The 27,571-nt window shown below is 39.2% G+C and overlaps 1 protein-coding gene across 4 annotated transcripts in view; it reads left to right on the plus strand.

Annotated features, from left to right (window-relative positions):
• Positions 1-27,571, plus strand: part of LOC119658301 (two pore potassium channel protein sup-9) — a 65,131-nt gene that overhangs the window by 22,172 nt on the left and 15,388 nt on the right. For 2 of the 4 annotated variants that reach the window (XM_038065603.1, XM_038065604.1), the window contains exons 2-4: positions 6,566-6,848; positions 15,423-15,613; positions 15,912-16,099. In XM_038065603.1, coding sequence (XP_037921531.1) covers positions 6,566-6,848; positions 15,423-15,613; positions 15,912-16,099 — 662 coding nt within the window. Of the gene's footprint in view, positions 1-6,565; positions 6,849-15,422; positions 15,614-15,911; positions 16,100-26,515; positions 26,549-26,697; positions 26,856-27,571 lie in introns of all 4 variants that reach the window. The other 2 variants (XM_038065601.1, XM_038065602.1) reach the window with 2 other exon arrangements.

The following is a 27,571-nucleotide window of genomic DNA, read 5'->3' on the forward strand; positions in this document are numbered from 1 at the left end:
AAGCCGGTCCCTATCCAAAGCATCTCCTGCAACGCTGTTACATCAGCCCTATATTGGGACAGGGTATCGGCTGCTTGCCAGCTCCATTTCTATACAGGGAGCGCACGTTCCACGAAAAAATGCGCAAATCGTTATTCCATTGTCGTTGCCGAGTTCGTCGTTTTGAAGTCCATCCTGTCCGAGGCTCCTTCTGTGACTTCGTAACATCAGTTTTCCTTGTAGGGTTGTCAGCCTTACCCAACCCCCGATCTGGAGGACCAGTTAGTACAGTTTGTCTCGTTTTTAGGCACGGGAGACTCGCCTTTATCCTCCGTCTGCAACTTTTCGTTAAGAAAAAGCTCCTAGCGGTCAGCACGTGGGGGTGGAGATCGGGTTTGGTAGTAGAGCTGTTGGTGTTGGTTCAGCAGGCGTTTCTCAGGTTTTACGCTGCATCGTGGGTATCAATTCACGTTTCGCCCTGGGACCTATACTACCCCTTGACCCTTTGATTTATTCCATAGACTTGTTTGCAAGAAACTGCATATAAACTTAATATAAAAATACTCTATCCGAAAGTTCAGGTGTATTTCGTGGCGCAAGATTCACTTTCAGTCATCATGAAGGTCGCGAATTAAATTAGTGGTTCCGCAAATTAGTTTAGTGAAACCTTATTTTTTTTGGGTTTATTTCTTCATAAACGCGAAAGTGCTACAGGGTCCAGCAAAACTTCGGCTCTCTTATGACTCAAGTATTGCTTATGTGAATTCATAAACGGCCTAGCCAAGTTGCTTTTTTCAAGTGAAAGCGAATAGGGCGTTCGTAAAGAATGACAACGCCAGACAGCTCTCGTCATAGTAGCACATCCACCATTTGAAGGAGGGTCCGTTGGCTGAGATTTGAACCGTTTGAGTGCCAATTCACTTCCTGAAAACTGAAAAGTATAACTTCACTCACTATCGTCAGCGTCGTAGGAATATGAGCAGACGGTATAATTCACCTACATCGACAACCTGCACCACTCTAACTCTTTTTTGTTATGTTAAAATTTGAAATACTTAAAATGGATTGTGGATTTTGGGGAAAGGTAGAAAGTGATAGGTTTTCGAAAACACAATTATGAAAAGAAGAATTGAATTGATCATTTTAAAAATTACGTTAGAAAATTGGAAGGAATGTATTTCAGTAGCGAATGAATGGCAAACCGTGTGAAAACATGCTGCAAATGCTGCATATTAGCAAATGCATTCCTTCATCAATTTGTCATCGTACAAGGCGAGCAAAATGTTCCACATGCCGCAAACCACGCCATGGACACTATACCTGTCATTGGCATACCTTTACTTCAGTATTAGTTGGCTCTTGTAAAAATTCGTCTACTACTATACTCCAGATTAACGGTGACATTACATTACACTGTATGCAACCCGATTGTATTCATCATAATAGAAATGATACTTGTTGGTATTTCCACCTGTCTGTTTACCAGCATTTTACCATCAGGACAAGTCGGAAAGCCGGAAGCTGGACTCTTTAGGCATAATGGCTTTGTGTTCATCTTATGTAAAGACCCTTCTCTGCAAATAGCTATGAATTCAAAATATTCCTTCATATATTTTCAAACTTTCAAATATATGTACATATTAAAAAAATAAATATTATGCTCATCCTAACATTGTCTATTACCGCATACTGTGTGGCATAACTCAAAAAAGTTAATTTTTACTGAAATTGCAAAATACTATTACTTACTATTACTTCTAAAGAAGTAAATTTTGTCCTTGTTCGAAGCCACACGTTTACTTCTCATTCCTTTAAATGAAGACCACGCGCCTTTTGATATATTTGAACCTGAATATGAATATTAAGGTTATATAATTACGACTGTTTTTACGTTTTTTTGAAGATAATAACTAACCGAAGTGTTGGGTCATCTACGGAAGACCATTGGTAGATGTCTCATAACCGCTGGAATACAATAAATTGATGTGAAATATATAACTTTGACCTTCTATAACTTTGTTAGTAATAGTTGGATTACCTTCAAACGTTCTGGAATCCTATATCATTGCTAATGCCAATTTTCATACTTCTAGCGTAAATTTCTAAAATATAGTTATATGCTATTATTAACTTTATTTATGGAGATATCGTAATGTATTTTGAAACCTGGATTTTGTAGAAATGCATTGGTGCTTTTTTCAGATTCTTCGGACGAGACCTCTTTCACTTTTTGGGGTACACATTTTGAGTCATCACTCTCCTGTGTTTTTCCAAGAAAGAAGATCATATTGAAAAAGTACTAACTGAACCCTTTCGTTTGATATCCTATATGACCATATTCTGTGAAAAAAACCTTCCTTAAACCCAACACAAAATGGTGCCACTTGCGTACCGGTTCACAAACCAAATATTCTCGCCAAATTTCATGACGATAACTTTCAAAGTAAATCTCGTGTGACAGACGGATAGACAGACATTGATCCGATTTGAGTAAAGTTTTGTTTCACTCAAAAGCTTAACACGTTGGAATACTGGAAACTCGGCGCTTGAAAAAGGTTTGATATTCATTTTATGTGAGGAGCTCTTTATACACATTTTTCCATTCCTCCATAGCTAAGAATGCTCGTTCTCCAAAGCATACACATACGGACGTAAATTAAATTTCGCTGGTACTAACGAACACACATGCCCATCTTATTGTATACTACCTGCAAACTACATTCTTCATTTGCGCACACATATACATACACATGTCTATCTCCAGTAATTGATTCTGATATGCAAATAACTAAAAAAAGCTAAGAAAGGAAAATTAGATGCCCCCATGCAACCCGCCATTCATATATGTTCACTTTATGTGGTAATCATATTATACACATCTACACATCTATGCAATAAATTTATGTGAAATGCAAAACTTTGATTTTCTATAACTTTGTTAATAATATTTAGATTGCGATCAAACTTCCCAGAATGATGTCCTATATTTTTTTGGCCTGAATTTTTGACGAACGATCTCCATGAAATAGGCACAATCATTGTCAGCGGCAGTCACCTGCCCAGAACTGAGCGATGTAAATATTTCGGGTAAATGCCATCACACGACGGAGAACTGCGTTATAGAATTTCTTCTCGCATTATCGCAACCTGGATGAAGTATCATTCCACAGTTGGTGTTCTTTGTGATCGACATATCAACAAACGTCTCAAATCTAAAATTTATCGAGATGTCGTCCGTCCTGTCGCTCTCTATGGTTCTGAGTATTGGCCGACTATAAAAGACAATTAACGGCGTCTTGCGGTAATGGAGACGAAGATGTTGCGTTGGACTAGTGGCGTGACACGGTTTGACCACATCCGAAATGAAGATAGCCGCGACCGATTGTGGAAAAATTGAGATAGAGGCGTCTTAGATAGCATGGTCATGTAATTCGCGTTAACGAGAATTCACTTGCCAAAATTGGTCTGAACATCGAAGTCGATGGTTAGCGCCCAAAAGGCCGGCTGAAACAATGGTGGCTGATACCTTGGATGGGGATTTTAAAGCCTCGAGATTGCATCCAGATCAGGCATTTGATAGAACCATATGGCGAAACCGATCACGACGGGCCGACCCCGCTTGTGAACGGGACAAAGACTGAAATAAGAGAAGAAGAACTTTATTTGAGCAGGTATCGACATGGGATATATTTTGAGGCCTAGATCTCGGATGGCTGCCCTGGTAGGAAACCGGAAAGCCGTCATTGCCTAATTTTTATCATAATTATGAATTTCATGAATACATGATTGCAATCATAATCGGGATAACGATGTAATCACGTAGTCATGTAATCATAATCGAGAATCGTGAATCGATGCAATGTCTGTTCGTCACACGAGATTTACTTCAAAACGCCTGGCGCTATCGTCTTGAAATTTAGTGAGAATATGTGGTCTATGAACCGCTACACGTGCAACGAGTAGCATCATTTTGTCCTAGGTTGAAGGAGAGCTCCCCATATATGTGAAAGGGGGGACCAACACAAACAAGAAAAAAAGCCCAATTAGTACTCCGAAAATGATCTCATTTCCGATATCGGGTGAAACGCAGGGGGAGTGAGGATTCAAAATATGTGTCCCAAAAAGTGAAACAGGTTTCGTTGCCAGAACCTATTTAACCGAAAAATCTGAGAAAAATCACAATGATGCATCTACCCAAAATCTAGGCCTCAAAATAAATCCCATTACGATATCTGTTAAGTTAATAATCCCATATTACTATATTTTAGAAATTTACATTCCAGAAGTAGAAAAGTTGACATCATTATAAGTGATAATATTAGACATAATTTTGAAAAGTTTGAAGACAATCCAACTATTATTAGCATGATAGCCATTTCACATGAATTTATTGCACTCTCTCTCTCTCTCTGACTTGTATGACATCACCATCAAATAAAGTGAACTCATATGAACGGCAGAGTTGGAGTTTGGAGACATATCAAGGACTATTTTTAATTTTTAGTTGTTTGCGAGTGTACATAGAAAGTTTCTCACAAAAGGTGAACACTAAACCTTTACACCCGAAGCGTCGAATTCCCGGTATTGTGACTTGTTTATATCTGTTTTAGGTGAACATCTGCAGACATGCCGCCTACGACAGCATAGCCAGGGTAAAACTATACACGGCCATGAGAGAATTCGTTATCACGACGAAATTGATAAGACTAACTAGGCTGACCATGACCAATGTGCTAGGCCTGATAAAAGCAGCAGGATCACTCTCGAGACCATTCAACATCAACAACGGTCTAAGATAAGAGGATGGTCAATCATGTGTCCTCTTCAACCTGGCTCTGGAGAAAGTGATTCGTGAGGGCGATGTAAATGCGAGAGGCACCATCCTCTTCAAGTCCATCCAACTACTGGCCTACGCTGACGATATCGACATCATGGGAAGAGCAACTCGAGATGTACAGTCTACCTTCATCCAAATCGAGCAGATGGCATAAGATCTTGGACTGCACATTAATGAAGGCAAGACGAAGTACATGGTAGCAATGTCAGCGCCAACATCAAAAGAACGAACAACATCGAATCGCCCTGTTCAAACAGAAACAATGAAGATAAGGGGCTACAACTTTGAAATCGTTGAAAATTTCTCCTATCTTGGGTCGAAAATCACAACCGATAACAGCTATGACGATGAAATCCGCGCACAGTTGTTGGCAGCCAACAGAGCATATTTCAACTTACAAAAACTGTTCCGCTCGAAACGTCTCACCATTGGATTAAAGCTCTTACTGTACAATACTATGATTATAATAATAATAATAATCGTTGGCGCAACAATCCATATTGTATCAGGGCCTTGAAGTGTGTTAGTGCACTTCAGTCAAGACCGTTACGGTACACTACAGTACACTGTAGGAAGCAATGTGGTCAGCATTGCGTCCGCCCGAGATTATTACCCTGATTTGACTCAGGGACTCATTCACAGCTGAGGCGACTGGTATCCGATATACAGCCACGATAACAAATCGCTCTCCCACCAGTGACATTTGAACCGCCACCTTCTGCTACGAGAGCCCAGTGCTCTAACCATTTGCGCCATCCAGACGGAGACTATGATTATGCCAGTCTTTATATATTCCTCGGAGATTTGGGTTCTTAGCAAACAAAATTGCGAACTCTTAGCTTCGTTCGAGAGAAGAATCCTCCAAAGAATTTTTGGCCCCCTACATGAGGATGTACGATTCCGTAGCCTACATAACGACGAAATCTATGAGCGATACCACGACCATCTGGTTGTGGATGAAATCAGGCTCAGCAAATTGCGGTGGGGGGGTCACTGAATCCGTATGGATGAGGATGATTCAGCCCGGAAAGTCTATAAGGGCAATATATTATATGATAGAAAAAGAAGACGATGGCGTAGATCAGGACGCCAGACGGCTTTTAGGGATATCGAATTGGTGGACCTCGGCGCAGAACTGGGATGTCTGGAGTTCCTTATTAAGGCAGGTCTAGACCGGATACCGGATGATGATGAATTTCATAAATAGAATGATCCCAAAAAAAAAACTTTTTGAGAGAAAATAGGATTTTCAAGTGATTTTTACCAAAAACTTGGGAAAACTTTTTCTGCTATGGGCACTTGGAATAAATGTCGCTTTGTTCCTTAAAAACGTTCTAACGCACCTGCAATCGACAGTGAGGTTTTCTTGTAAATTCACTTTTTGTTTAAACGAAGTATAAGATCTAGTTTCCAGTGTATACACTCTTTTGTTTAAAAATTGTATACATGCCAACCTCACTGTTTGACCTAGATCTAAGGACAGAAATAAGGACATCTTGAACTTGGCTTTTAGGCAATTTATTATTTGATGTTTTACATAATGCAGTAAAAAATGGTTAAAAGCATCATAATGCAGGACAATTTTTTTTGCAAAGTAGCACCCAAAACGCATTACTGTAATCTGAAATGCAGAACGTCTGGTCATCCTGTGCATCCCTAAATAATTGTTATCACTTTCAATCTCTTATTACTATATTATTTAATGAAAAGTAATACCATAATTAACGAAATTATCTTTGTTTATTTCAGCAATTGAAGACATGATTATAAAAAAATACAATATATCAGTAGAAGACTTCAAAGTGATGGAAACGGTTGTGCTAAAATCCGAGCCACATAAGGCCGGACAACAATGGAAATTTGCTGGTGCATTCTACTATGCCACAACCGTACTAACAACTATTGGATACGGTCACTCAACACCGAGCACAATTGGTGGCAAGTTATTTACTATGTGTTATGCAATGGTTGGTATACCATTAGGGCTTGTCATGTTCCAAAGTATTGGAGAAAGAGTGAATAGACTGAGCAGGTATTTGAAACCATTATCATCATTCACATTAGAATGCACTAAATTCAGTGTTTTGCTATCAGTTACGTTATATTTAAACGAGTTTTATTTTGCATCCATGTCAACCGAGTAGTTCCAAATTGTTGCTTATAACCAGGATTCCTGCAAAACCTGACATTGCGTGCCAAAAAGTCAATAGTTCTGTTTATTGCACGTTTGTGATTATTTTTCTGTGTAAGATAATTAGGGTTGTGTTATATATATCTGTGTATACTGATAAAAATCTAATTTGATTGAATGGACACAGTCACAATTAGCCTGAATACCTGAATCTGCGAGTAAATTTTTTCGGTCTCAGTAACTCTCAGTAAAACTGAAGATCGATTTGGAGAAAGTAGAACTTTTTTTCCTCCAAAGTAACACAAATGTTGTTGGTAATGGTGAATAAGATTTGAATGATCAATTAATAGCAAGCACAAACATCCTATGCGCGACTGAATACAATCCAATAAAACGACCCTTAAATATGTATATACATACCTGCCCCTACGAACTGCATCAAACGAACCTCATGTTTAAACTGAAATATCAATGCAATTATTTCTCTTTCGCAAACCCTACCCATTATCCTTTCAAATTGTTATCGATTCGAATTCAAATAAAGTGAATTCTCTGTTTCTTTCTGCGGAGACCAGATGCCCATAAAAGCAGACGGAGCTGACTGAATCATAAAATCAAAATCAATATCAAAAGTATTGCTCGTAACTCAAAGTAATGTAAATGAAGAGTGATTTTTATTATTCAGTACAAACTCAGTTTTGACTTAATTGCAATCAAAGATTCAAAATGTACATAATATTTACATAATACTGGCGTTGGCAATCTATGGATTTCATTGTTATATCCGAATACCTATCGCCTGGCATTAATGCAAGTTAAATTAAAAATTGACGCTACTCAAATTTTAATAACAATCATCCGCGCCATAATCGAATTTCAGACAAGAGATATTTTATAAATAACTATACAAAGAAAGGACATTAACTGTGAAGTTCCTTCTATCTCGGGCTCCGGAAATATAAGGCGAAACGTCGTGAGAGTATTTGTGGGGGAGGAAGGGAAATATGTTTATTTTACGTCAGCTGCCTGGCTTTTGTGGCCGAATATGGATGGAAGTTATCCCGAGCCAAAGCGATAGTCTTTCAACGGGAAGAGCACATATAACTCCACGATATTATTTACAGTTTTTGTATGTCTGATTTGTAATATAATACCTCAAGGATATTGGTAATTTGGTCCTTTCTAAATTATAAATAAAACCGCAAACCATGGAAAATCAATCGTAATTCTTTCTTGAGGTTCCACAAAAATGAATTGTCATTATTCATTGGTTACCGCAAGAATGCCCTAAATTTACGGTAAACATAATCAATTATCAATTTTTTTTTACATCCACAAAACGAGGAGTACAAGATTCATTGAGTTATATGTAACATACGAAAAGATATTCATATACTCACTCAGTAACAGCCTAATTGTTTATATGAATAAATAATTATTTTTCCTAATTCAAAAGTACAAATTCATTTTCAAATCTTGCACACTATTATGATTCTAGTGAAAAATCCCCCCTAACTATTTAGGTACCCAGGTGCCCGTTGCCGTACAGTTTTCGGCCATATTCGAAATTATTTCTTAGAGGATGATTAGAAGTCGATTTACTAACTTGTACAGAATATAGCAATTATCTGAAGCCCCATTTGATACCATCTATGTACAGTATATAATTTGGAAATCATTTATTTTTTTGTGATGTGATTTTTCCTTTAAATTTCTATTTTATTCAATAAATACTGAAATTCTTTCCGAAATTGAGCACTATCGCATATGGCCTGAATTATGACCGCCGTAACCAGTCTTTAGCCCAAAAAGAGGGAGTAGGGGGATAGCTTCAATCTGACTTCACTCTGAATGGCTGTATACCGCAGGGTCTCATGGGGTATGTGAGGAAAATGCAAGAACTTTATAATGGGATTATCCATCAAGGAGGCTATCAGCGACACCTGGCAGTTAGGTATTAAATCCACCTCCACAAAATGAGGAGAAGGAGAAATATAAAGTCCTGCATAGATAACCGTCGGGATTTGGTGATTAGATCGGGCCTGTAATGGACGCCATGGTATTGAAATCGCCAGCCAACCAATGCGTACCAATAGTAACGGTTTCAATTGGTTGTGAAGATCACTTGCTGACGCTCCATCTTCAGAACCTTTGTCAGCTGCGGTCAGTGCGGCATCCATTTCCCCCTTATAGGTGTTATGGAGGAATCTGCAATGGATGGCTTCAGTATTCACTCTTGCCTGATTGTCAGAGGGGATTCGAGGTGGTATTGTTATTCGAGCTTGGAACACTATGCCAACGAAATAGTGGTCCGATTCGTCGAGGTGGCAGCTTTCGATTAGCACGTAGTCAATTTGGTTGAAGGTGGGCCCGGCTGAAGAGGCCCGCCTATGTTTGTGGACTACTTTTGGGCCAAACCAGATACATTTCGCCTGTATACGGGCTCAGTCCCTACTTGGCTGATGAACCTTTCAAGTATGATTTTAATATCATACCTGGGACAGATTTTGAGGGTCCGCTCAACTGCCTCGTAGAAGGTATCAGCCAGGCAGAAGCCTGCCTAAGCTAAAGGAAGACTACCATTTTTTCTGGACCGTATCCTATCCGGCGGTAATTCACTCATACCGAGTAGGGATGGGAAATCACCCCAATACTCGCGGAATCACTCCGTTACTGAAAACTACACTATCTGGACGCTCTGGTGGGATTCATTGAGATATTCAAAAAATGTCCATGAGTTCCTCGCGTATGTTGCATTTTGAATATATCTGGAGTGTGAAATACTCTTGTCACCGACTTCATAACAGAAAGCTTGTGTTTGAATCTGTACAGAACTTCAACTACGGATGTTTTACTGGAGATGAGGTTGTTTCGGTAGACGCTTAGCACTTCATTTTGTCTGCCTGCTTGCAATTTCAGCCTGGCGGTGCTACGACGAGTATTGAACCTATTGTTCACAGTGCGGAGCAGTGTTATTGATGCCACTACTGGTCCTACCTACCTACGTACAGGAAGTACAGGATGGTAACGTCAGCAACGTCAACACCAAAGAACGAAGAAGCGAAGCGAGATAGGAGACTACAACTTTCAGACGGTTCATAATTTCTCCTATCTTCTTCTTTTTCTTCAGCCTTTTTCCCGTTCACAAGCGGGGTCGGCTCGTCGTAATCGGTTTCGCCATTTGGCTCTATTGAATGCCTGATCTGGGTGCAATCTCGAGGTTTTCAAATCCCCATCCAGCGTATCAAGCCGCCGTTGTTTAGGTCTGCCTTTTGGTCGTTTACTATCGACTTCGATGTTCAGACCAACCTTGGCAAGTGAATTCTCGTTTGCATGAATTGCGTGACTATACCATCGAAGACGTCTCTCTCGCAACTTTTTATGTATGAAAAGAACCATAGAGAGCGACTGGACGGACGAAATTGCGGTAAATTTTAGATTTGAGACGTTCGTTGATACGTCGATCACAAAGAACACCAGTTGTGGAACGCGACTTCATCCAGCTTGCGTTAATGCGTGAAGCAATTTCATAATGCAGTTCTCCATTGGCTGATAGCGTTGACCCAAGGTATTTAAATTGCTCAGTTCTGGCCAGATCACTGCCGCTGACAGTGATTGTGACTTTTTCATGGGGATTGGTCGTCAAAAATTCAGTTTTGTTTAAATTCAATCTGAGACCGTGTTGCATGAGGCGATCATTCCATTTTTGAACAAATTGCTCGAGATCATTTTTGCTATCAGATGCTAGGAAAACATCATCTGCACAAAGCAGTGTGTAGGGCTCTGGACGTTGGATATCCCGTGTGACGGTGTCCATAACAAGAACAAAGAGGAGTGGTGAGAAGACGCTTCCTTAATGAACACCAACACAGACACGAAGCGGTTTTGATACACCCGCCATACTTCGAACTTTACTTTTCGGATCGTGGTAGAGCAATTGAACCCAGCGGGCTGATCTCTGTTGCTTCCTTCTTCTTCGGTTCTCTTATTGAAGGCTTAAGTCTGTCCTAAACGTTCCTGTTCTAGGCCTTGCTAGATAGAACCTATTTGACTCCTATGCCCCCCTTGGTTAGTTGTAATCTTCGCAGCAAACCAATGTTGAACTTGACTTTGCTGCCCGACTTGCCAACTTCTTCCTTTCTGTGGGTTTTTAGTTGATGTACTCGGTTGCGTGTGGTGTGGAATCCCGCCTGTTTGTTGATGGTCTTTGTACTATTCACAGTATTTATTTAAATCTCACTAGTGTGGATGAAGAACTCCCCCCCAACGTAGTCACCAGGTGTTCGTCAAGACGAAGCTTGCTTCCGTTCGAATACAGTTAGTTACCCCCCATATAACCGGTTATATAACCGATGCATCGCCTGATGTCTGTGCTATCTACTGCTATTTCCACGTTTCTGGCCATCTCCCCATTAGCTTAAGGGTAGTTAATACCTTGTGCCGATTGCTTCAAATCAAATCTCTGGTAATAATGTAGGAAACAAAGGAAGTTGAAGTATTATAGTTAGTGAATGTAGAAAGATATGAATATGTCCTTCCATCATAGACTCGTATATACTGCTTAGACTGTCATTTCCAATAGTTCCGCTTATTTACACAATCACCCTCTTAGAGTCTTAAGATTAGTATTTCATTACTTCAAAAGAAGTGGGAAGCTTAAAATCACCATCAGACTCACGTTTTCTAGAAGGTGTAGTCTGTAGCCGCATTTTATAGTTTCTCTGTTTCGCCCAGGGCGGCAGGAAATTTACATATACTGAATACTCTCTCACACATGAATGTATGGATATATCCGTTGAAAACTATGTGATGTTATTAATTTTTGAAAGTTTTTATTTGAATAATTGAGTGAACAATTTTGTCCAGAATTAGAACCTTCGTTTTGGTCCTCCAAGTTCTGCAGATATTATATAATCAGCGTAATCGAGGTGCTTGGAGAAAGATATCACGGTCCATTAAATCGCGTTACGTATCCCGGAGAAGACAGCATGGAAAATGGTACTGATAGCAAGAAGAAATAGTGTCTGTGGCAGGAGCAACCCTGGCAGCGTGGCCTGCTGCACCCTCATACATGTATGTCGCTCACCGAAATGCCTCTCCTGCATAAAGTTTTCCAGAAGTATGCTGTCGAAAGCCTTCTCCATATACATGAAGCGAAGAATCAAGTTCTGCTCACCGTTTCAGAATGATTCACAATAATAGCCCTGCAGGAACCACGCTGAACGTTCTGACAGGAGACCGTCAAGTCTAAGGGCTTTACTCCGTTTGAGCGCGGTGATGACGGAGATAAGTTTTCCTTTTATTTGGAGTAGCGTTAGATATCTTCATATTACGGTGACTAGTCATTTCTTTCACATGAGGTCGAACTTCACCGGATGTTATACCGTTAAGTGTTCCTTCCACGTTTCAGCTGCTTATCATTATGAATTATTCCTGGCTGGACCATTGAAAGATTCGGTACCACCTACAAATTTTTTCGTGATGCAGTATGCGAGTCTGAAAACATTATTATTTTTATTGCCCTAAATAGTGGAGTAATCCTTCCTGCTGTAACGGCACTCTAACGCGTCACGCTCGGCACCACTCGCAGCAATGAATAGAGCTCTCGGCTCCTTATCTCCGTCGATTCGATTTCAAGATTCCTTGGTCTGCCTGATTATATTATACCTTTTGGAGACGCGGCCAGTAACCGGAGTAGTGTTCGACAAAAGACCCAATGCTCATCAATATTCTCAGACAAAGTATTTAGAGCATCTGCGGTTACTGCAAGAAACGGCGGCCGTAACACGCAGAAAAATGCAAGCAAGCATCAATCCCTTTCGAGGTCGATTTCAACGCGTTTCTTGTTACGCCATCAAGAAGATAACTCCTTAATCTGTTGTTGATCGCAATGTGGTCAATGCGATTGCTCGTATGGCACCAATCAGTTGAAACCCACTCAAACCCAAAGTCTGTCTTCGAACGATGTACCACCAATGATGAAACGGTGGAAGCTGCAGAATTCCACAAACCTCCCACCATTATCGCTACTGCCACCCAGACTGTGTTACCCCATCACCCAAGAAAAGTGTTACCAGAGCCCATCATGGTTAGAATGTCACCTTTAGAAAGCCTCTCTTGACCTACATTCGATTCCTCAGAGAAAGTCCCATTCCGTTGGTGCGTAACACGGTACTGCTGATATGTTTCTGATTCTGTACCGCAATCACGCAGTGAATATCCTCTCCGAAACCTGCTCCCATGTTATAAAGACGCGTCTCACAGTTGCCGTGGGGGCAAGCTTTTCGCCGTGCAATAGCACAGTGTCCGGATAGCTGAGTGGTTAGAGCACGAGGCTGTCGTACGGAAGGTCGCGGTTCGAATCTGACTGGTGGCAGTGGGATTTGTATCGTGATTTGACGTTCGATACCATTGCCTCCTACAGGGTATGTAATCTTGTAGTATATCGTTATGGTCTTGAATGAAGTGCTCTAACACACTTCAAGGCCCTGATCCAATATAGATTGTTGCGCCAACGATTATTATTATAATAGCACAGTGCCGCAAGAGGAAGAGGAGTATTCTGCAGAGTCCCATTACCTAACCTCATCTAACTCTAGAATAACCAGCGTGTAACGCTGGAACTCTCGTTCAAGGTGAAGAAAGCGAGCATACAGATGACCCTCGATAACGTTATGGAGTGAAGTATGTACATCCCAAAATACAATTCGTGGCTCAGTACGATAGCAAAAGGTTACAACCGGTAAGTCGTCTTTCGAAATTTACAGATTGCCACCCGCTGAATTTCTATCCTTTTTAGTTTCCTATACCGACAAGCTGGGAATACTTTGAGTGAATTTTTAATCCCCAACTCAAGAGGGGTTCACTTTTCCAATGGGGTAGAGATGCGACTATTTTCTCAAACTAGCTTAAGACTCCTTTTGGTGGGGTATCCAAGCCTGCTCATTTTTCTTCAAAGCATTAAATCGTTCCCAAGTTACTACTTCCAATCACAGTGCGTAGGTGTAGCAAGTGTTGGTACATAGCACTATACAATTATGATGCACCGGACCGAAATCTTGTTGTCAAAAGTCTGCCAGAAACCTTCTCTCAAGTCAACAGAGCGCAAATTACGGTAGCCCTCAGAAATAATCCGAATTCGCGTCTGCCACCACTTGGCTTTCGGGGGTACAAAAGTACATTGCCACAAGAGGGAGGGAATTACCTTCAGAGTCCCACCAGCTTCCCTCGCTTAGCGCTATGTATGTAGTATGTCCAGGTTATATCGTTTTTGGGATAAAATCAGTGCCTGTTCGAAACATTGTTGACATTTCTGTAGTAGTAAACACAGATTTCTATACTTTTTGGTCGCCTCTTATGACAAACAGGGAGACTTTGAGTGTTGAGTTGGCTTAAGTCCCAACCCATTGGGCGAGTTTACTTTACTGAAAAAAAGATATAATACACTCCTTGCATATAATAAACAAGTCGGGAAACCGGAAGCTGGACGCTTTAGCTACGAAAGGTTTTGTGTATTCCTTAGTACGTAGCACGTAATATATGCATATATTATGTGAGAATATCCACTTTCGGATGATATTGACATTCATAGTCTTGAATTTGCAAGGAAGCGACAACTTTGACGTATTGTAACTTAGTTAGTAATAGTGCGATTTCCACCAAACTTGGTGAGATCATGCTGTATGTTATACACTATATTATCGCGAAATTTCATGGTGCTAACATGAACTTAAGGGGGGTTTTCCAGCCAATTACTAAAAATTATAGTAATATACTATTATTAACTTTATTTGTACAGATATCAGTATAGAAGGTATTTCGGAGCCCAGGCACCATATAGTGGCAGCCTGCTGATTTTTTTCAGATTTTTCGATTCGGTAGTTTCTAAGAATGGCCCCCTTAAAGGAATGATCACTTTCAACCCCGCGTACTCCCTACTTTTCCAACAAATGTCAAAACTAAGCCCGGCTTCGAAAAGTACTAACCGAGATCTTTAATTTGATACCACACACGACTATATCTAATGAAAAAAAATTTTACACCCCCCTTTTGCATGTATGGGGACCCCCCCTTAAATTCAACGGAAAAGGATGTAACTCACTGTATGCGTGAGCGTTCACAGTTCCCACCTTTCTACCAAATTTGGTGTCAATCGATGCAACCGTCTCCGAGAAAAATGCGTGTGACGGACAGACAGACAGACAGACAGACAGACAGACAGACGGACAGACAGACAGACAGTAAACCGATTTTAATAAGGTTTTGTGTTTACACAAAACAATCAAGGTAATCAGGTATTTGTGCAGGTTTTCCAAACTAATATTAAAATTATGTGTGTCACTGGCAGCTTGTTGGCTTACATGTTTGTTAATAAATATATGGACAATGTGTAAATGTTGAAGCTTTTTTAATTGTACAAATCTATAATAAAATAATACTAACACAAGTTATTTTTCATTTCTTTTCAAATTTTAGCTTTGTTATAAGAACAGTGAAAACTGCACTTCACTGTCCACAAACTGCGGCTTCCGAATTAGATTTAATTTGTGTTGTTACAACTTTAAGCTCTTTAACGATAGCCGGCGGTGCTGCAGCCTTTTCGAAATTTGAAGGTTGGAGCTATTTTGATTCAGTATATTACTGTTTTATAACTCTTACTACTATAGGTAAGTCGTCCCATGTCTATGTTACACTGTATTTTACTGTTGTTGCGATTGACCAATTATATATGAGTTAATAAAAGACTTGCTAGTGCTAAGAAATCGATCAAAGAAATTAACCTAATTCGGTATTAGAATGCCAAAAATGGTTAACTTTCTCATTCGTTTAAATAAGATAAGATAAATAAGAAGAATATTCACTGATTTCAAAGCAAAATGCAGATCTTAAATTTTAGTCTTATCTTATCTTTAAATCTAACAAGACAGCTGTACTTCTTCTTTAACCCACTTTATTTCCTTTTAGGTTTTGGGGATATGGTAGCTTTACAAAAAGACAATGCACTTAATAAGAAGCCCGAATATGTTATGTTTGCACTGATATTCATACTGTTCGGTTTGGCAATAGTAGCTGCATCTTTAAATCTTCTAGTTCTTAGATTCGTTACAATGAATACAGAAGATGAACGAAGAGATGAAGCGCAAGCAATGCAGGTAAATATTTACATTTGTCCGTAATTTTTCAAACTCCATATGACACATAATAATACATATCAATCCAATATAATCACCATCCAAAAGACACGCACGCGAATCCAGGTACACTTTGCACATGTAACCTCCTACGTCATTATACTTTGTTTTTGTTCGATAGAACCAGAGAAAATAACACCAAATTTTTCCAAACTCCTTGTTGCCGTTCTTTTAAAATAATAACTAATGCATTTTGACTTTTTGCATTTTGACCAAGAATGTAATCATTTGTGCGATCTTTTACTCTCATTTCATGTAATGTTTTTTATCCCAGTGTTATGATTAAGGCATTCAAAGATCCGATCAAATGAAAGAAAATTTCAACCTTTATCAAAATTATTATTCATATTATATATCTTTGGCTTCATTCTTTTCAGTTGAACTCTTAACTTTAATTTGTTTCGTATAGTATAGCTTTTTCCTAATTCTGAAAAAGTAGATAGTTCATTCAATAGATGCATTAATGTAAACCGTAAAGATGTGCAATAAATACCAAGTGATATTAGTAATTATTGGAAAAGTATACGTCAATCAAATTTGATATACAACAATACATGTTAACAATTTATCTCTGAGTTGATATTAGCGGCATAGCAAATTAAGCATGCGCGCTTAAAATATAGTAGAGAAGCCAAAAAGTGCATCGCTCAAAGCATTCAAAACCATTCTGCAATTCACGTCACATATCATTGTTGTTTTTAAAAAAATCTGGATATGAATAACGAGGCTAAGTACACTGTTAACTTATCTAAATGTTTAATTTTAGTTTTTTAAGATTGGGCTTGACTAAATTGGGATATAACTTTTGATGACTCGCAACGGCGAATGTTCGCCTGTTGTATTCGCTGTGCCCCCTCATCTGCCTCTGAGGTTTTCAGATGGTTGTTTACCTTCCACTTTGCCTTTTAGTAGGCCCTGTGGAATTCTTATATCGTCCATACTCCATGAACGACCTGCCGAAACCTTTGACTCTTAATGTGGATGATGACTTCTACTTCGGTGTTGTATCTCCTTTGCTAACCAGTGCTAACACTGAGCCGAACATTTTTCCGAGGACTTCACGTTTGGAAACATTGATTTTTTGTTATCCAGCCTGGTTTGCCATCCATGTGCCTCTGCTATCCACGTACAGTTCGGCGTGTGAGTTACGCCTGAATAGTCCAGAGTTGACCAGCGACCGTAACGTGGATGAGATGCAGTTGGTCTGTCAGTTTTGACTGTTCAAGCAGCCAGTGATGGAAGGTGGCAATGAAAAATGATTGAGCCAACCGGCCAGACATGTTTGTTCAGGCCGTGAAGGTGAATTTCATCTTTGTTTAAACTGTGACCAAGAATCTTATGGGCATCTTTATAGCTGGTGAATATTTCTGATAAATGTTCACACACAAAAATATCTCTAATTCCTGCCTCGTTCCAGGATGATTTTAACTATTATCTTAGCTAAGCAAAAAGCACGCTAATACTCTTCCAGTTGTCGCAGACAAGTGCCCTTGTTCGGAATATAAGCGACCATCCATTCCTCGGATTTCTGAAAAAGCTCTTGAATTTGCAAAAAATCCCGGAAAAGTGGAAATTACAGGCCAGCAGAAACTGTCTTGCGCAGAGAGACCTCAAACTCGTTGGTAGTTTATATCCACATGTTACTGTGACTAACTGTGGAACTTCAATAGTATAGTGCCACAGGATACAGAGGAGGGCTCTCCAGATTTCCACGATTTAACGCTACTTAACGTCGAAATCCGGGATGGTTAAAGTGGTTAGAGCGCTGGATTGTCGTAGCGGAAAGTCACCGTTCAAATCTCACTTCAAGCTTGTACTGCTGAAACGGGATCATGATAGAACTTGATAAACTACCATTTTGTTGATAGTGATATTCCTCTAACCATCCCTCAGATAGTTCACTATTGGTCTTTTGTTTGGTGATTGACAGCCATAAATAGTCGACTACCTTTTTTCTAGCCGTTCTGGGACAAACCTTGAATAGCGTCGATACTGCCCTTTTAGGCAAAGATCTACCGAGAATCTACATTCTTCGAACTAGGACCTCGTAGAAGATACTTTTACTTTTGGTAACAAAAAGACAATACCTAGATACTATAATAAATTTATAACAAATAATAGACTGAATATACAGTAGGCAAGCACCGCACACAAATACGGCCTTTGAGTATCGATTCCGCCAGCAGCAAAGGTTCACCGCAGCTTACGGCATAAAATACGTCTCTGTCTCTCATTTCCTCCATGATTGGTTTATTGCCTGTGCATGCTTTCGGTTGTAATTAGGTAGGTGTTTTTGCTTCCACCTATCCGCTTGCATGCTTTTTTAATAAGAATACTAATCCGCAGAGCAGCTAGACGTTTCGTTTAATATGACTGCATCAAAAATTTACTTGGCTGTAACGTTTCGAGTCATGCTCGTCCTGCTGCGAAAGAGGTCATGACTTGATGATCACAGAGAACAGAGCACCCAATACCACCCAATGCCAATACTGGCCACTTCCGACTGCCGTCGACTATTAGGAAAACAATTACGCAAACGACACATATTTCGAATAAACCGTCCGAGAATATTGATGAGCACTAGGCCCCAAAAATAACAAAAAGAACTGCACCATTGCGATAACATGCGGATACAAACCAATCCTCCTCCTAATAATCCTTAATAATGTGAGATTTTTTCAGTGAGTGAAAGGGATCGTTAAGTTTCCAAAGAAGATCGCCCCTACCTGAAATATTCCTGGAACATTTAAAAGAACACTTCCAAAGCTTCATCAACAGAAAACAAATGCTGGTACCGACCATATCAGTATCTTCGGGCCATTATGCTTCATCTACTTTTAATTGATTTCGAGAACAGTTTCGATAGTGTAAACGGTCAGTGTATCTAGAATGGTCTGCGGAGGAGCAGTATCCCCGAGAAATTGATAGCTATTAAGCCAGCCATCCACGAACAGTTTTACATGTCAGTTACGTCTGAATTTGGCCGACGGCCAGCAGCCAGATATGTTTGTTTAGGGTGTCAGGGAGAATTTTTTGGGGGCCTTTATCGCCAATGAATATTTTTGACGGAGGAAGTTGGAGTACAATATGAAAAGCGGCAGCGAAACGCGTATGTATGGTTGATACCCTACACCCCACTTAAAGGCTTATGGCAACTATATACAGTAGGTCAAACGGATAATCGGACAAAGGCTAAACTTTTTCAGCATGTTTATTTCTGTTATAATAGATTATGATTTTGTTTTCCAAATTGTATTTGCAACTTCTAGATAATAAAAAACAGGCCTTTCAAGAGATATAATCATATATCACATTTTTATTAAACGTAACTATAAAAAAAAACATAATAACAACAAATAAACAACAATTATTGTCAAATGAATAATCGGACAAAGTTGTCAAAACCGTTATTTTAATATTTTGAAACATATCCCTTTGCTTTTATTACTGTCTCTAAACGTCGGGGCATCGGACGAACTGGATCTGTGCAGAATTCTGGCGAAATATTTTTCTACCCGAGTTCAATGGCCTCCTTCAATTCCTCTAACATTTTTGAAATTAAATTTACTCAATTTTGGATCCAATTTTTCCTAAACGTCCTCGATACTGTTCAGATCCGGTGGTTGGGCAGGTGTTTGGAGAAATTTCGCAAAGCTGTATAAATCTTAGCAATATGCGAAGTATGCTTACGATCATTGTCTTCATAAAAGGCAAATGTGTCCAATATATTCAGTTTTTCAGCACATTGCTTCACATGTTGCTTCAGGATGTTCAAATATTGAAACCTATCCACTTTTAATAATAATAATAATCGTTGGCGCAGGGGCTTGAAGTGTGTTAGAGCACTTCATTCTAAACCGTAACGGTACACTACAGTACACTGTAGGAGGCAATGTGGTCAGCATTGCGTTCGCCCGAGATTATTATCCTGATTTGACTCAGATACTCATTCACAGCTGAGGCGACTGGTATCCGACGTCAAATCCCGAAACAAATCCCACTGCCCCCAGTGAGATTTAAACCGCGACCTTCCGTACGACAGCCACTTTTCCATCTATAAAATGAATGTTCCCTACTCCTACACTGGAAACACATCCCCATACCGTCACTGTTCCTCTACGGTGCTTGGTAGTGGCCAAGGTATACGTACGACTTAGTATCTGAGCCATGCTAATTAAATTTGCTTTCATCAGTGAATAATACCTGCATTATAAGAGAAAAGGTTAAAAATGATTCTTCTAGCTATTCGGTCATAGAAATTATGCTTCCTGAACACATTTCGTACCGTTTCAACACAAACATCTTTCCTTAAATCGGTTTGAATCATATTTTTTAGTTCATTTGCCCTTAAAGAAGGATTTATTCTGACTTCTTTAAGAATAAATCGTTCATCCTGATTATTGAGTTTTTTTCCTGCCCATTCGGTTCTTATTTTGAATTCGATAATGTGCTTGAGACCGTTTTATAATATCGTGAACAGTTAACTAACTTCGAGCAACGACTTCTACGATACTACGCACCCTCGCCATGGAGCTTTATTATCAGAGATAGTTTTCTTTATTGACTAATAGCAATATAAAACAGATACAAATAGTTTTCTTCCTAACAATTCCAACTAGGTAGAAATGTTGTTGCCCATGTCCGTGTTTAGCCTTTTTTCGATGGGAATTTTCGAAACGAGAAGGCTTTCATATGGGTCTAGTTTCCTAGCGCCGTTTTCTTCCTTCAATATATCGATGTTATCCAACGACAAATGGTGCCCTTGCTCTATTAAATGGTAACGCGGAATTCATGTGAGGATTGCCACCCTTTCTTGTGGATTCGGCCTCTCTTATGTGTTCTAAAACCCGGGTTTAGCAGTTTTGTCTGGCCTACATAAATCATGTCGCAGTCTGGGCAGGAATCGTGTATTTGCCGCTTTTTCAGTACACTCTTTTTTATCCTTAACCGATTGTATCCGAGTCCTCAGTAATTATCGTCTACTGGTTGAGGCAATCCGGAATCCACATTTATATAGTTGCCTTTTGATGTTCTGCGTCAGGCCCGAATAGGTTAATGTTACTCATTGCCTTGGCTTTGGGTTTGGTTTCTGGAGGAATCTTGAAAGTTGTTGTCTTGAGGCCAGGCGTAGTTTCTTTTCGATCAGATTTACGATGATGTTCCTGTTCTATCCGTTTTTCTTGGCGGTGTCCAGGATGTAATTTGTTTCATTTTTTCTTCTCTCCTTGTTGAGCGGTATTGTGACCATCCTTCATAATGTTATATTCCGCCATCTTGTGGCGGAAATCATCGTTTGAGAAGTATATAATGGTTCGTTGTGTTTGAATCTTTTCCTGTAAGTGTCGAATTAAAATCTCTTTCCCGGATTATTTTTAAATCCAGGAAAGGTACCCCCCCTTCCTTTTCGCACTCCATGGTGAATTCGATGTTTCTGTGTGCCCGATTGAGTGTCTCGAAAATCGTTCCTGTTTTTTCCCTTTGTCCACATATCTGATCCAGAGTGGCAGTCTCCTCGAGTTCATTCTCAAGATTCTCCATAAATACTTCGCTTAGCAGCGGCGGGAGGGGTTTGCCCGCTGCTGCCCCGGAGATTGTATTATAAAACTCATTTCTGAATGTGAAATAGGACTCATTCATGTATGTGCAGACCAGTTTTCTATACAGTTTGGCCTTCTTCCTCCATTCGGTTGAGTTTTCGTGTGTGGTGATCCATTCTTCCTTCATTGGTACGCTTGGAAACAGCGGTTTTTTTTGTTGAAGGATACTAGTATTTCATCATTCCCCCGGCCACGTTGAGTCTGGTGATGACTTCTCTGCTATTTCCCACTGCCCGTTTTCCTATTTTAGGCCGAACCTTTTGACTTTTTCAAGGAGCCAGTATTTGGGTCCGTGAATTCGTTGCTGCTATTATCTCTCTGACCTCGTTGCCTTCTTTATGTATTTTAGGGAGGCATTTGCCTTTAGGCATAAATGAGCTAGCCATTTTCAGTTCTGAGTTTGCATTCTGCCAGAGCCCTTACCACTCTTTTAACGGAGTCTGTGAGTCCGTGAGTTCTTCAAACTTTTTGGCACTAAGTTGTCTTATGTTTGTCTTATGATGACCATTGCGCTTCCTTTTTCTGCTGGTAAGTAGAAAACGGGTTTCTCTTTCAACTCCTTAATGGTTCTGTAGTAGTTGCATGATACTCTTTTCCTTGCGGCTAATCGTTTCATGGGGCTAGTAGTCGCCGAATTTCTTCCCGAATGTCGTCTTCTTCATCTTGTGGTGTAGGGGAATTGTTTGTAAGTTTTCTTCTGAGGTCGATAACCCAAAGAAAAATAGAAAAGCAGGTATAATTAAGTATACCGTTAAAAAGAGGGGAAACTCTGCTACAATTTTGCACTAGGTACCAAGTCGATTGGACTTACTAGGGAAAAAGTGTACCTCATTTACTGAAATGTTCCAAAATGACTATTTTCAAAATTTGGCTTGTACGTTGCCACATCACGACGAAACAATGAAATATTGCAAATTTTCAATGGAAAACACAAAATTTTCCAAATTTATGTATATTTATTGAATTTAGAGACTAGCAAAAGACTTTGATTGATTTAGTGAAAGTAAAGAATAGTTGGGAAAATAATAGAAACTCGGCCTCCTTAGCAGAATCGCAATCTGGGCAAAGGAAGAATGTGTTAGTTTTCTCAGCACACGTGGCGTGAACTAATTGTTGGCAGATGTGACATCGTTTTGAGTTCTTGGCTGTAATTTTGGGTGACATTTGTTTACAATTTTCACGTCGGATACCAGTCGACTCAGCTGTGAATGAGTACCTGAGTCAAATCAGGATAATAATCTCGGGCGAGTGCAACGCTGACCACATGGCCTCCTACAGTGTACTACTGTAGTGCACCGTTACGGTCTTGAATGAAGTTCTCTAACACACTTAAAGACCCTGATCCAATATGGATTGTTGCGCCAACGATTATTATTATATTATTTGTTTACAGCAGACGAGGCAAACCTCGTTACTGTCCTCATTTGATGATTGGCACTTCTTCCTTCGCTTTTGTGACTGCTCTTTTGTTCTTTGCGTCTGTTTTCATCAAATTCTTCTCGAGCTTTTTCAGCATTTCCTTTCTCTTGTTGTGTTCAAAGAACGGCTTGTTATTATGAAGGCGTTATAATCAAAGTGGTTTTCGCTTTTCGGTCTCGTTTTGATTTTTCTCGCGGCGGTGTTTTTTGAGAAGACAAATGTTTGATATGATGTAAGCGTACCTAGTTCCGGATGTTGAAACCTCTAAGTACATGTAATCATCTGGAATCAGTTTTATTTCTAGCAACCGATAATCCACAAGAAAGATAAACTATTCGACGCTGTTCTTTTTCGTCAAACTGTCTCTTAATAACACTGGGCTCTGCGTTCGCTTCATCTACATCCAGCAAATAATAATCCAAGCCTTTAAACACTCCTGGGTTAAATGGGCTAATACCAGTGAAGGTATTTGCATTTTGTCTCATCTACCCATTGTGTTGCTGAACGTATGCGCCTTTCACGGGTCCAAACACTCCAACATCAAGCGGCTGTAGTTGATGGCTACAATGCGGTGGGAAAGTGAGCATTGTCACACCATTTTCAACAGCCAAATTAATCGCTTCCACTGAAAGGTGAAATCCGTGGTTGTCCAATAAAAGAATTATCGGTGTACTATCCGGTTGGTGCTCCATGAATTTTACAAATGCATCTTGTTGCATCCATCCGCTTACCTTTACCTACCTCACTGTATCTTTCGACGCGTGCTCAAGATACGCTGGCGCCATCTTCTTTCTCGAGAATAAGTAAAAAGGTGGAATCGTATTTCCCGCTGCATTCATTGCAAACGACAATCACGACGCTTCGTTCACCCGAAGTGATGTGGCCAATCCGCCTTTGGCCTTTCACCGAAATTATTTCCCCAATTCTGTTATGGTGAGAGCCTTTAGTTGTTTATCTAGTACGCTCCTATTTCTGGCCTTTTCTCAGATGTAGACCCTGGTGATTTTTCCCATATGGGTGTTCTTGCTGATTTTCAGGTGCGCGGGATAAGCAGTGTGATATTCCAGTCTCGTGTAAAGTAACTTGATGCTTTGTGTTATGGCCATCCTTTCCATTTTCTTTCTTTGGAATTTAGTGTTGGGTAGGGCTGATGAAAAAAAAATTGAAACTTTTGTGCTTTACCAAAATATTTTTTTAATAATCTTTCCTATTTTTTAGATTCAACAAGAAGGTACTTACATATCAGCTTGAAAAATACTGTTTTGAGAAAAATGTGTTTAAAGATTCGATAATGAAAAATCGAAAATTGGAAGGACTTCAGAAATTCCGTCTCACACTATAATCTTTCAGCTTCCTCGTAAAAATCATATATCTGTACACTAATTGTACGAATATATATCGGTATACACTTATCTAACAGTTAATCATCAAAAACGAAGAATGTGACAGATTATGCCAAGGTCGACCCTCTCTTTCTAGTAGAGTCATGGACACTTCGAAGGCTATACTTCAAAATTATTTCAAATTTCGATTTGAAATTTACAGGGTTTATTAGAAAAAATCTGAGTTTCCAGAACCGGTTACAGGTATTCCCCCTTTAAACATGAATATTATTTGACATTTTAAGACTTCCATACTGACTAGGACAATATTTTACTCTGCAACTTGTAACACCTACATTCACACTACGATAGCAAACTTAGAACTTGAGCAATCGCAAACTACAGTAGCCTTTAGACCTAAAAGAGACTTAGAATTTGACGAATGTGCTTTCGAATGCGAATTATGTCTACAATATAAGCGCATATGTTATGTGTACCTAAGTTGATATTTTTGAAAGAACATTGTATTTGAATTAAATCTACAAATTCTAACAAATACAATCCACCTGCCGTAACTGCATGTTAACACCATTAAACCAGCTTTTCTAACTGAAAATCATTCTCACACAGAAAAACATGTTTTTTCATCACTTCACATTCACTTTAACTGACATTACAAGCACCTTATCAATAGTTTTCTAGATAGTTGGCACTAATCATTTACTGTTTACATTTTTGATTCCGCAGAAGCACAAAATCTAAATTTCTTTACTAGAAATTAAGCACTTTGCATGCGTGGAATTGCACATTGGCCATAAGATAGTCCCTGTAATCGGGAAGTGCGAAATGGTATTAGAATTCAATGGACAGATTGATAAAGCGTCATTAAAAGCTATGAAAACACTAAGTTTATCTTTGAACCAAACTACGATCAAAGCAAATTTCTCCGCTGTTTTAGGCTAGCCAACTAAAGTGCATTTCCATAATTGCCTATGTTATTTAATCTAATTCAAATCGACAAGTCAAAATTCAAACCAAATAGCTACAAGTGGTCCGATATTAAGATAGATAATCTCAAAAAATTTTGAAGTTGAATATATTTTTTTTCTCTGCGATTTTTACGTAAAACTGAGACTGGTCTAATTCGAAGCTGTTTTGAATCTCTGACAAATGCAATGTAGATTTTCGGCGGCGGCATTACCAATGTTATTGCTGCTGAAATCCTTTTCGCTGGGAACTGAAAACCGAATAGTAATTCTTATAGCAATTGAAATACTAATGGTTTTGTTCAGCAATAACGGTAGCTCGGCAGATCTTGTTACAGGCAATATGACCGCGCAAAAATGCAATTATGTAGATTACCCTTGGCTTTATAATTCTTGGTCGTAAATTATAAACAGCGATAACGAAAGGGTCATCTACCTATTGCAACTGCCGCGACTAGTCATCCCGGTGAAGATCACTGAAAATGGACCTATTCTATAGAGTATGTTCGAAATAGTGATTTACTAAAGGAGAACCATTTGTTGAATGAAATCACCCGTAGTTCCACTCTGTAGCTATTTGGAGCAACCAATTTTGGAACATTTCTACCAACTTACTTTATTTATCAGCGAACGAGAGAAAGTAAAGGAATATTGTTTTTAATTTCATCCTGGCTCCGGTACAACGCTTTTAGAACGTTTGGTTATATAAGTGCAAGTTTGTTAATTTTCCATCGTGATGTGAATTTGATTCCTTATTTTGTCTTTCGATTCTACTTTTTACTCTCTGGCTGCAATATCCGCCTTCGCCTTGTCTATTCAGAACAGAACGTACCTTTCCAACTCGCACTTGTATTACTCTCCACCAAACAGAACCGAAACCATAACCAGAATATAAATCAATTACATATTGTAATTAAACGTTACCCCCACCTTACCTAAATATCGCTCTAATCAAATATGAAATATTCTTGAAATTTATATTTTGAGCTGAAGGTGAAACCAAGGATATTAATCGTTTTATAACGTGTATTTTCTTTCCGGCAACCTGAAAAGTATATGACCAAGTCCAAATTGTGGACGCCGGAGGTGAATGTCGTACCATTATTGTGATATATCAAAAACGAAAAAAAAAATTGAATAAATTAGTATATTTTGAAATATATTTGAATTGGTGCAAATTATTTGAACTGATAAGGATTTTCTCTTTTCTTGTTTCTTCCAATCTGAAATTGCAGGCTCTTCAGGTTGCAGTTAGACTAGAAGGTGACGTTATAACGGCCAATGGGTCTATTTTAAGTGGTTATATAGGACACGATTCTGCATCAATTGATGCGGATAATGCATCAATTTGTTCTTGCCATTGTGCCTGTTTTAGGGCAAGTCGGCATAGAAAGTAAGTATTTTATGTGTTGATGCTCGATAAACTCGACCTATATAACTAAACATTACTCTTATGTCTGTCCACTGTATACCATTTCGGATGCTTACTGTACATCTGACCACATTCACACTTATGGCATCTGTAAACTTGTTTCATGCTTCCTTAATGTCGCAATGCTGCCTTACTTTGCTTTCTTGCTATTGATGTCTTGTATCTTATGTTGCATTTGCTATCTGTTGATGTATGTTATGTTGTTTGTCATGCGAACATATTTACAGTCTCTTTATATATATACATACATATATACCTCTAACATTACACATTTCTTCTTCCACTCTAATACTATTTACCGAACAAACCGAGGATGCCTGCCATAAAGTTCTTGCAACAAACCGGCAAAAATCTTTTTTTAATGTTGAATGTAACTGCAATCTGTAATCTGAAAGTGCATACCCTAGTTTGTAGGTGCATCTGCTTTTTTGGCAAGAAAGTATATGGAATTAATGAAGGGTATTACCGCTGGTTATCCTAACTATGAAATTAATGTTATCCGCAAACCATGGCAACTTTGTGTGTCATTAAAACGACATTTGCTACTTTGACGATATATCATATGATTGCTGAGAATCCTTAACTGATGCATGTCACGTCAACCACGCTTAAACGTCACCGTTATCGGTTCTTCCCGTTCAACTCTCAACCCCTTCCGCCATACTAAACTAAACAAC

This window comes from Hermetia illucens, chromosome 5 (genome assembly GCF_905115235.1).
Source record: "Hermetia illucens chromosome 5, iHerIll2.2.curated.20191125, whole genome shotgun sequence".
In the NCBI taxonomy this organism is placed as follows: Eukaryota; Metazoa; Arthropoda; class Insecta; order Diptera; family Stratiomyidae; genus Hermetia; species Hermetia illucens.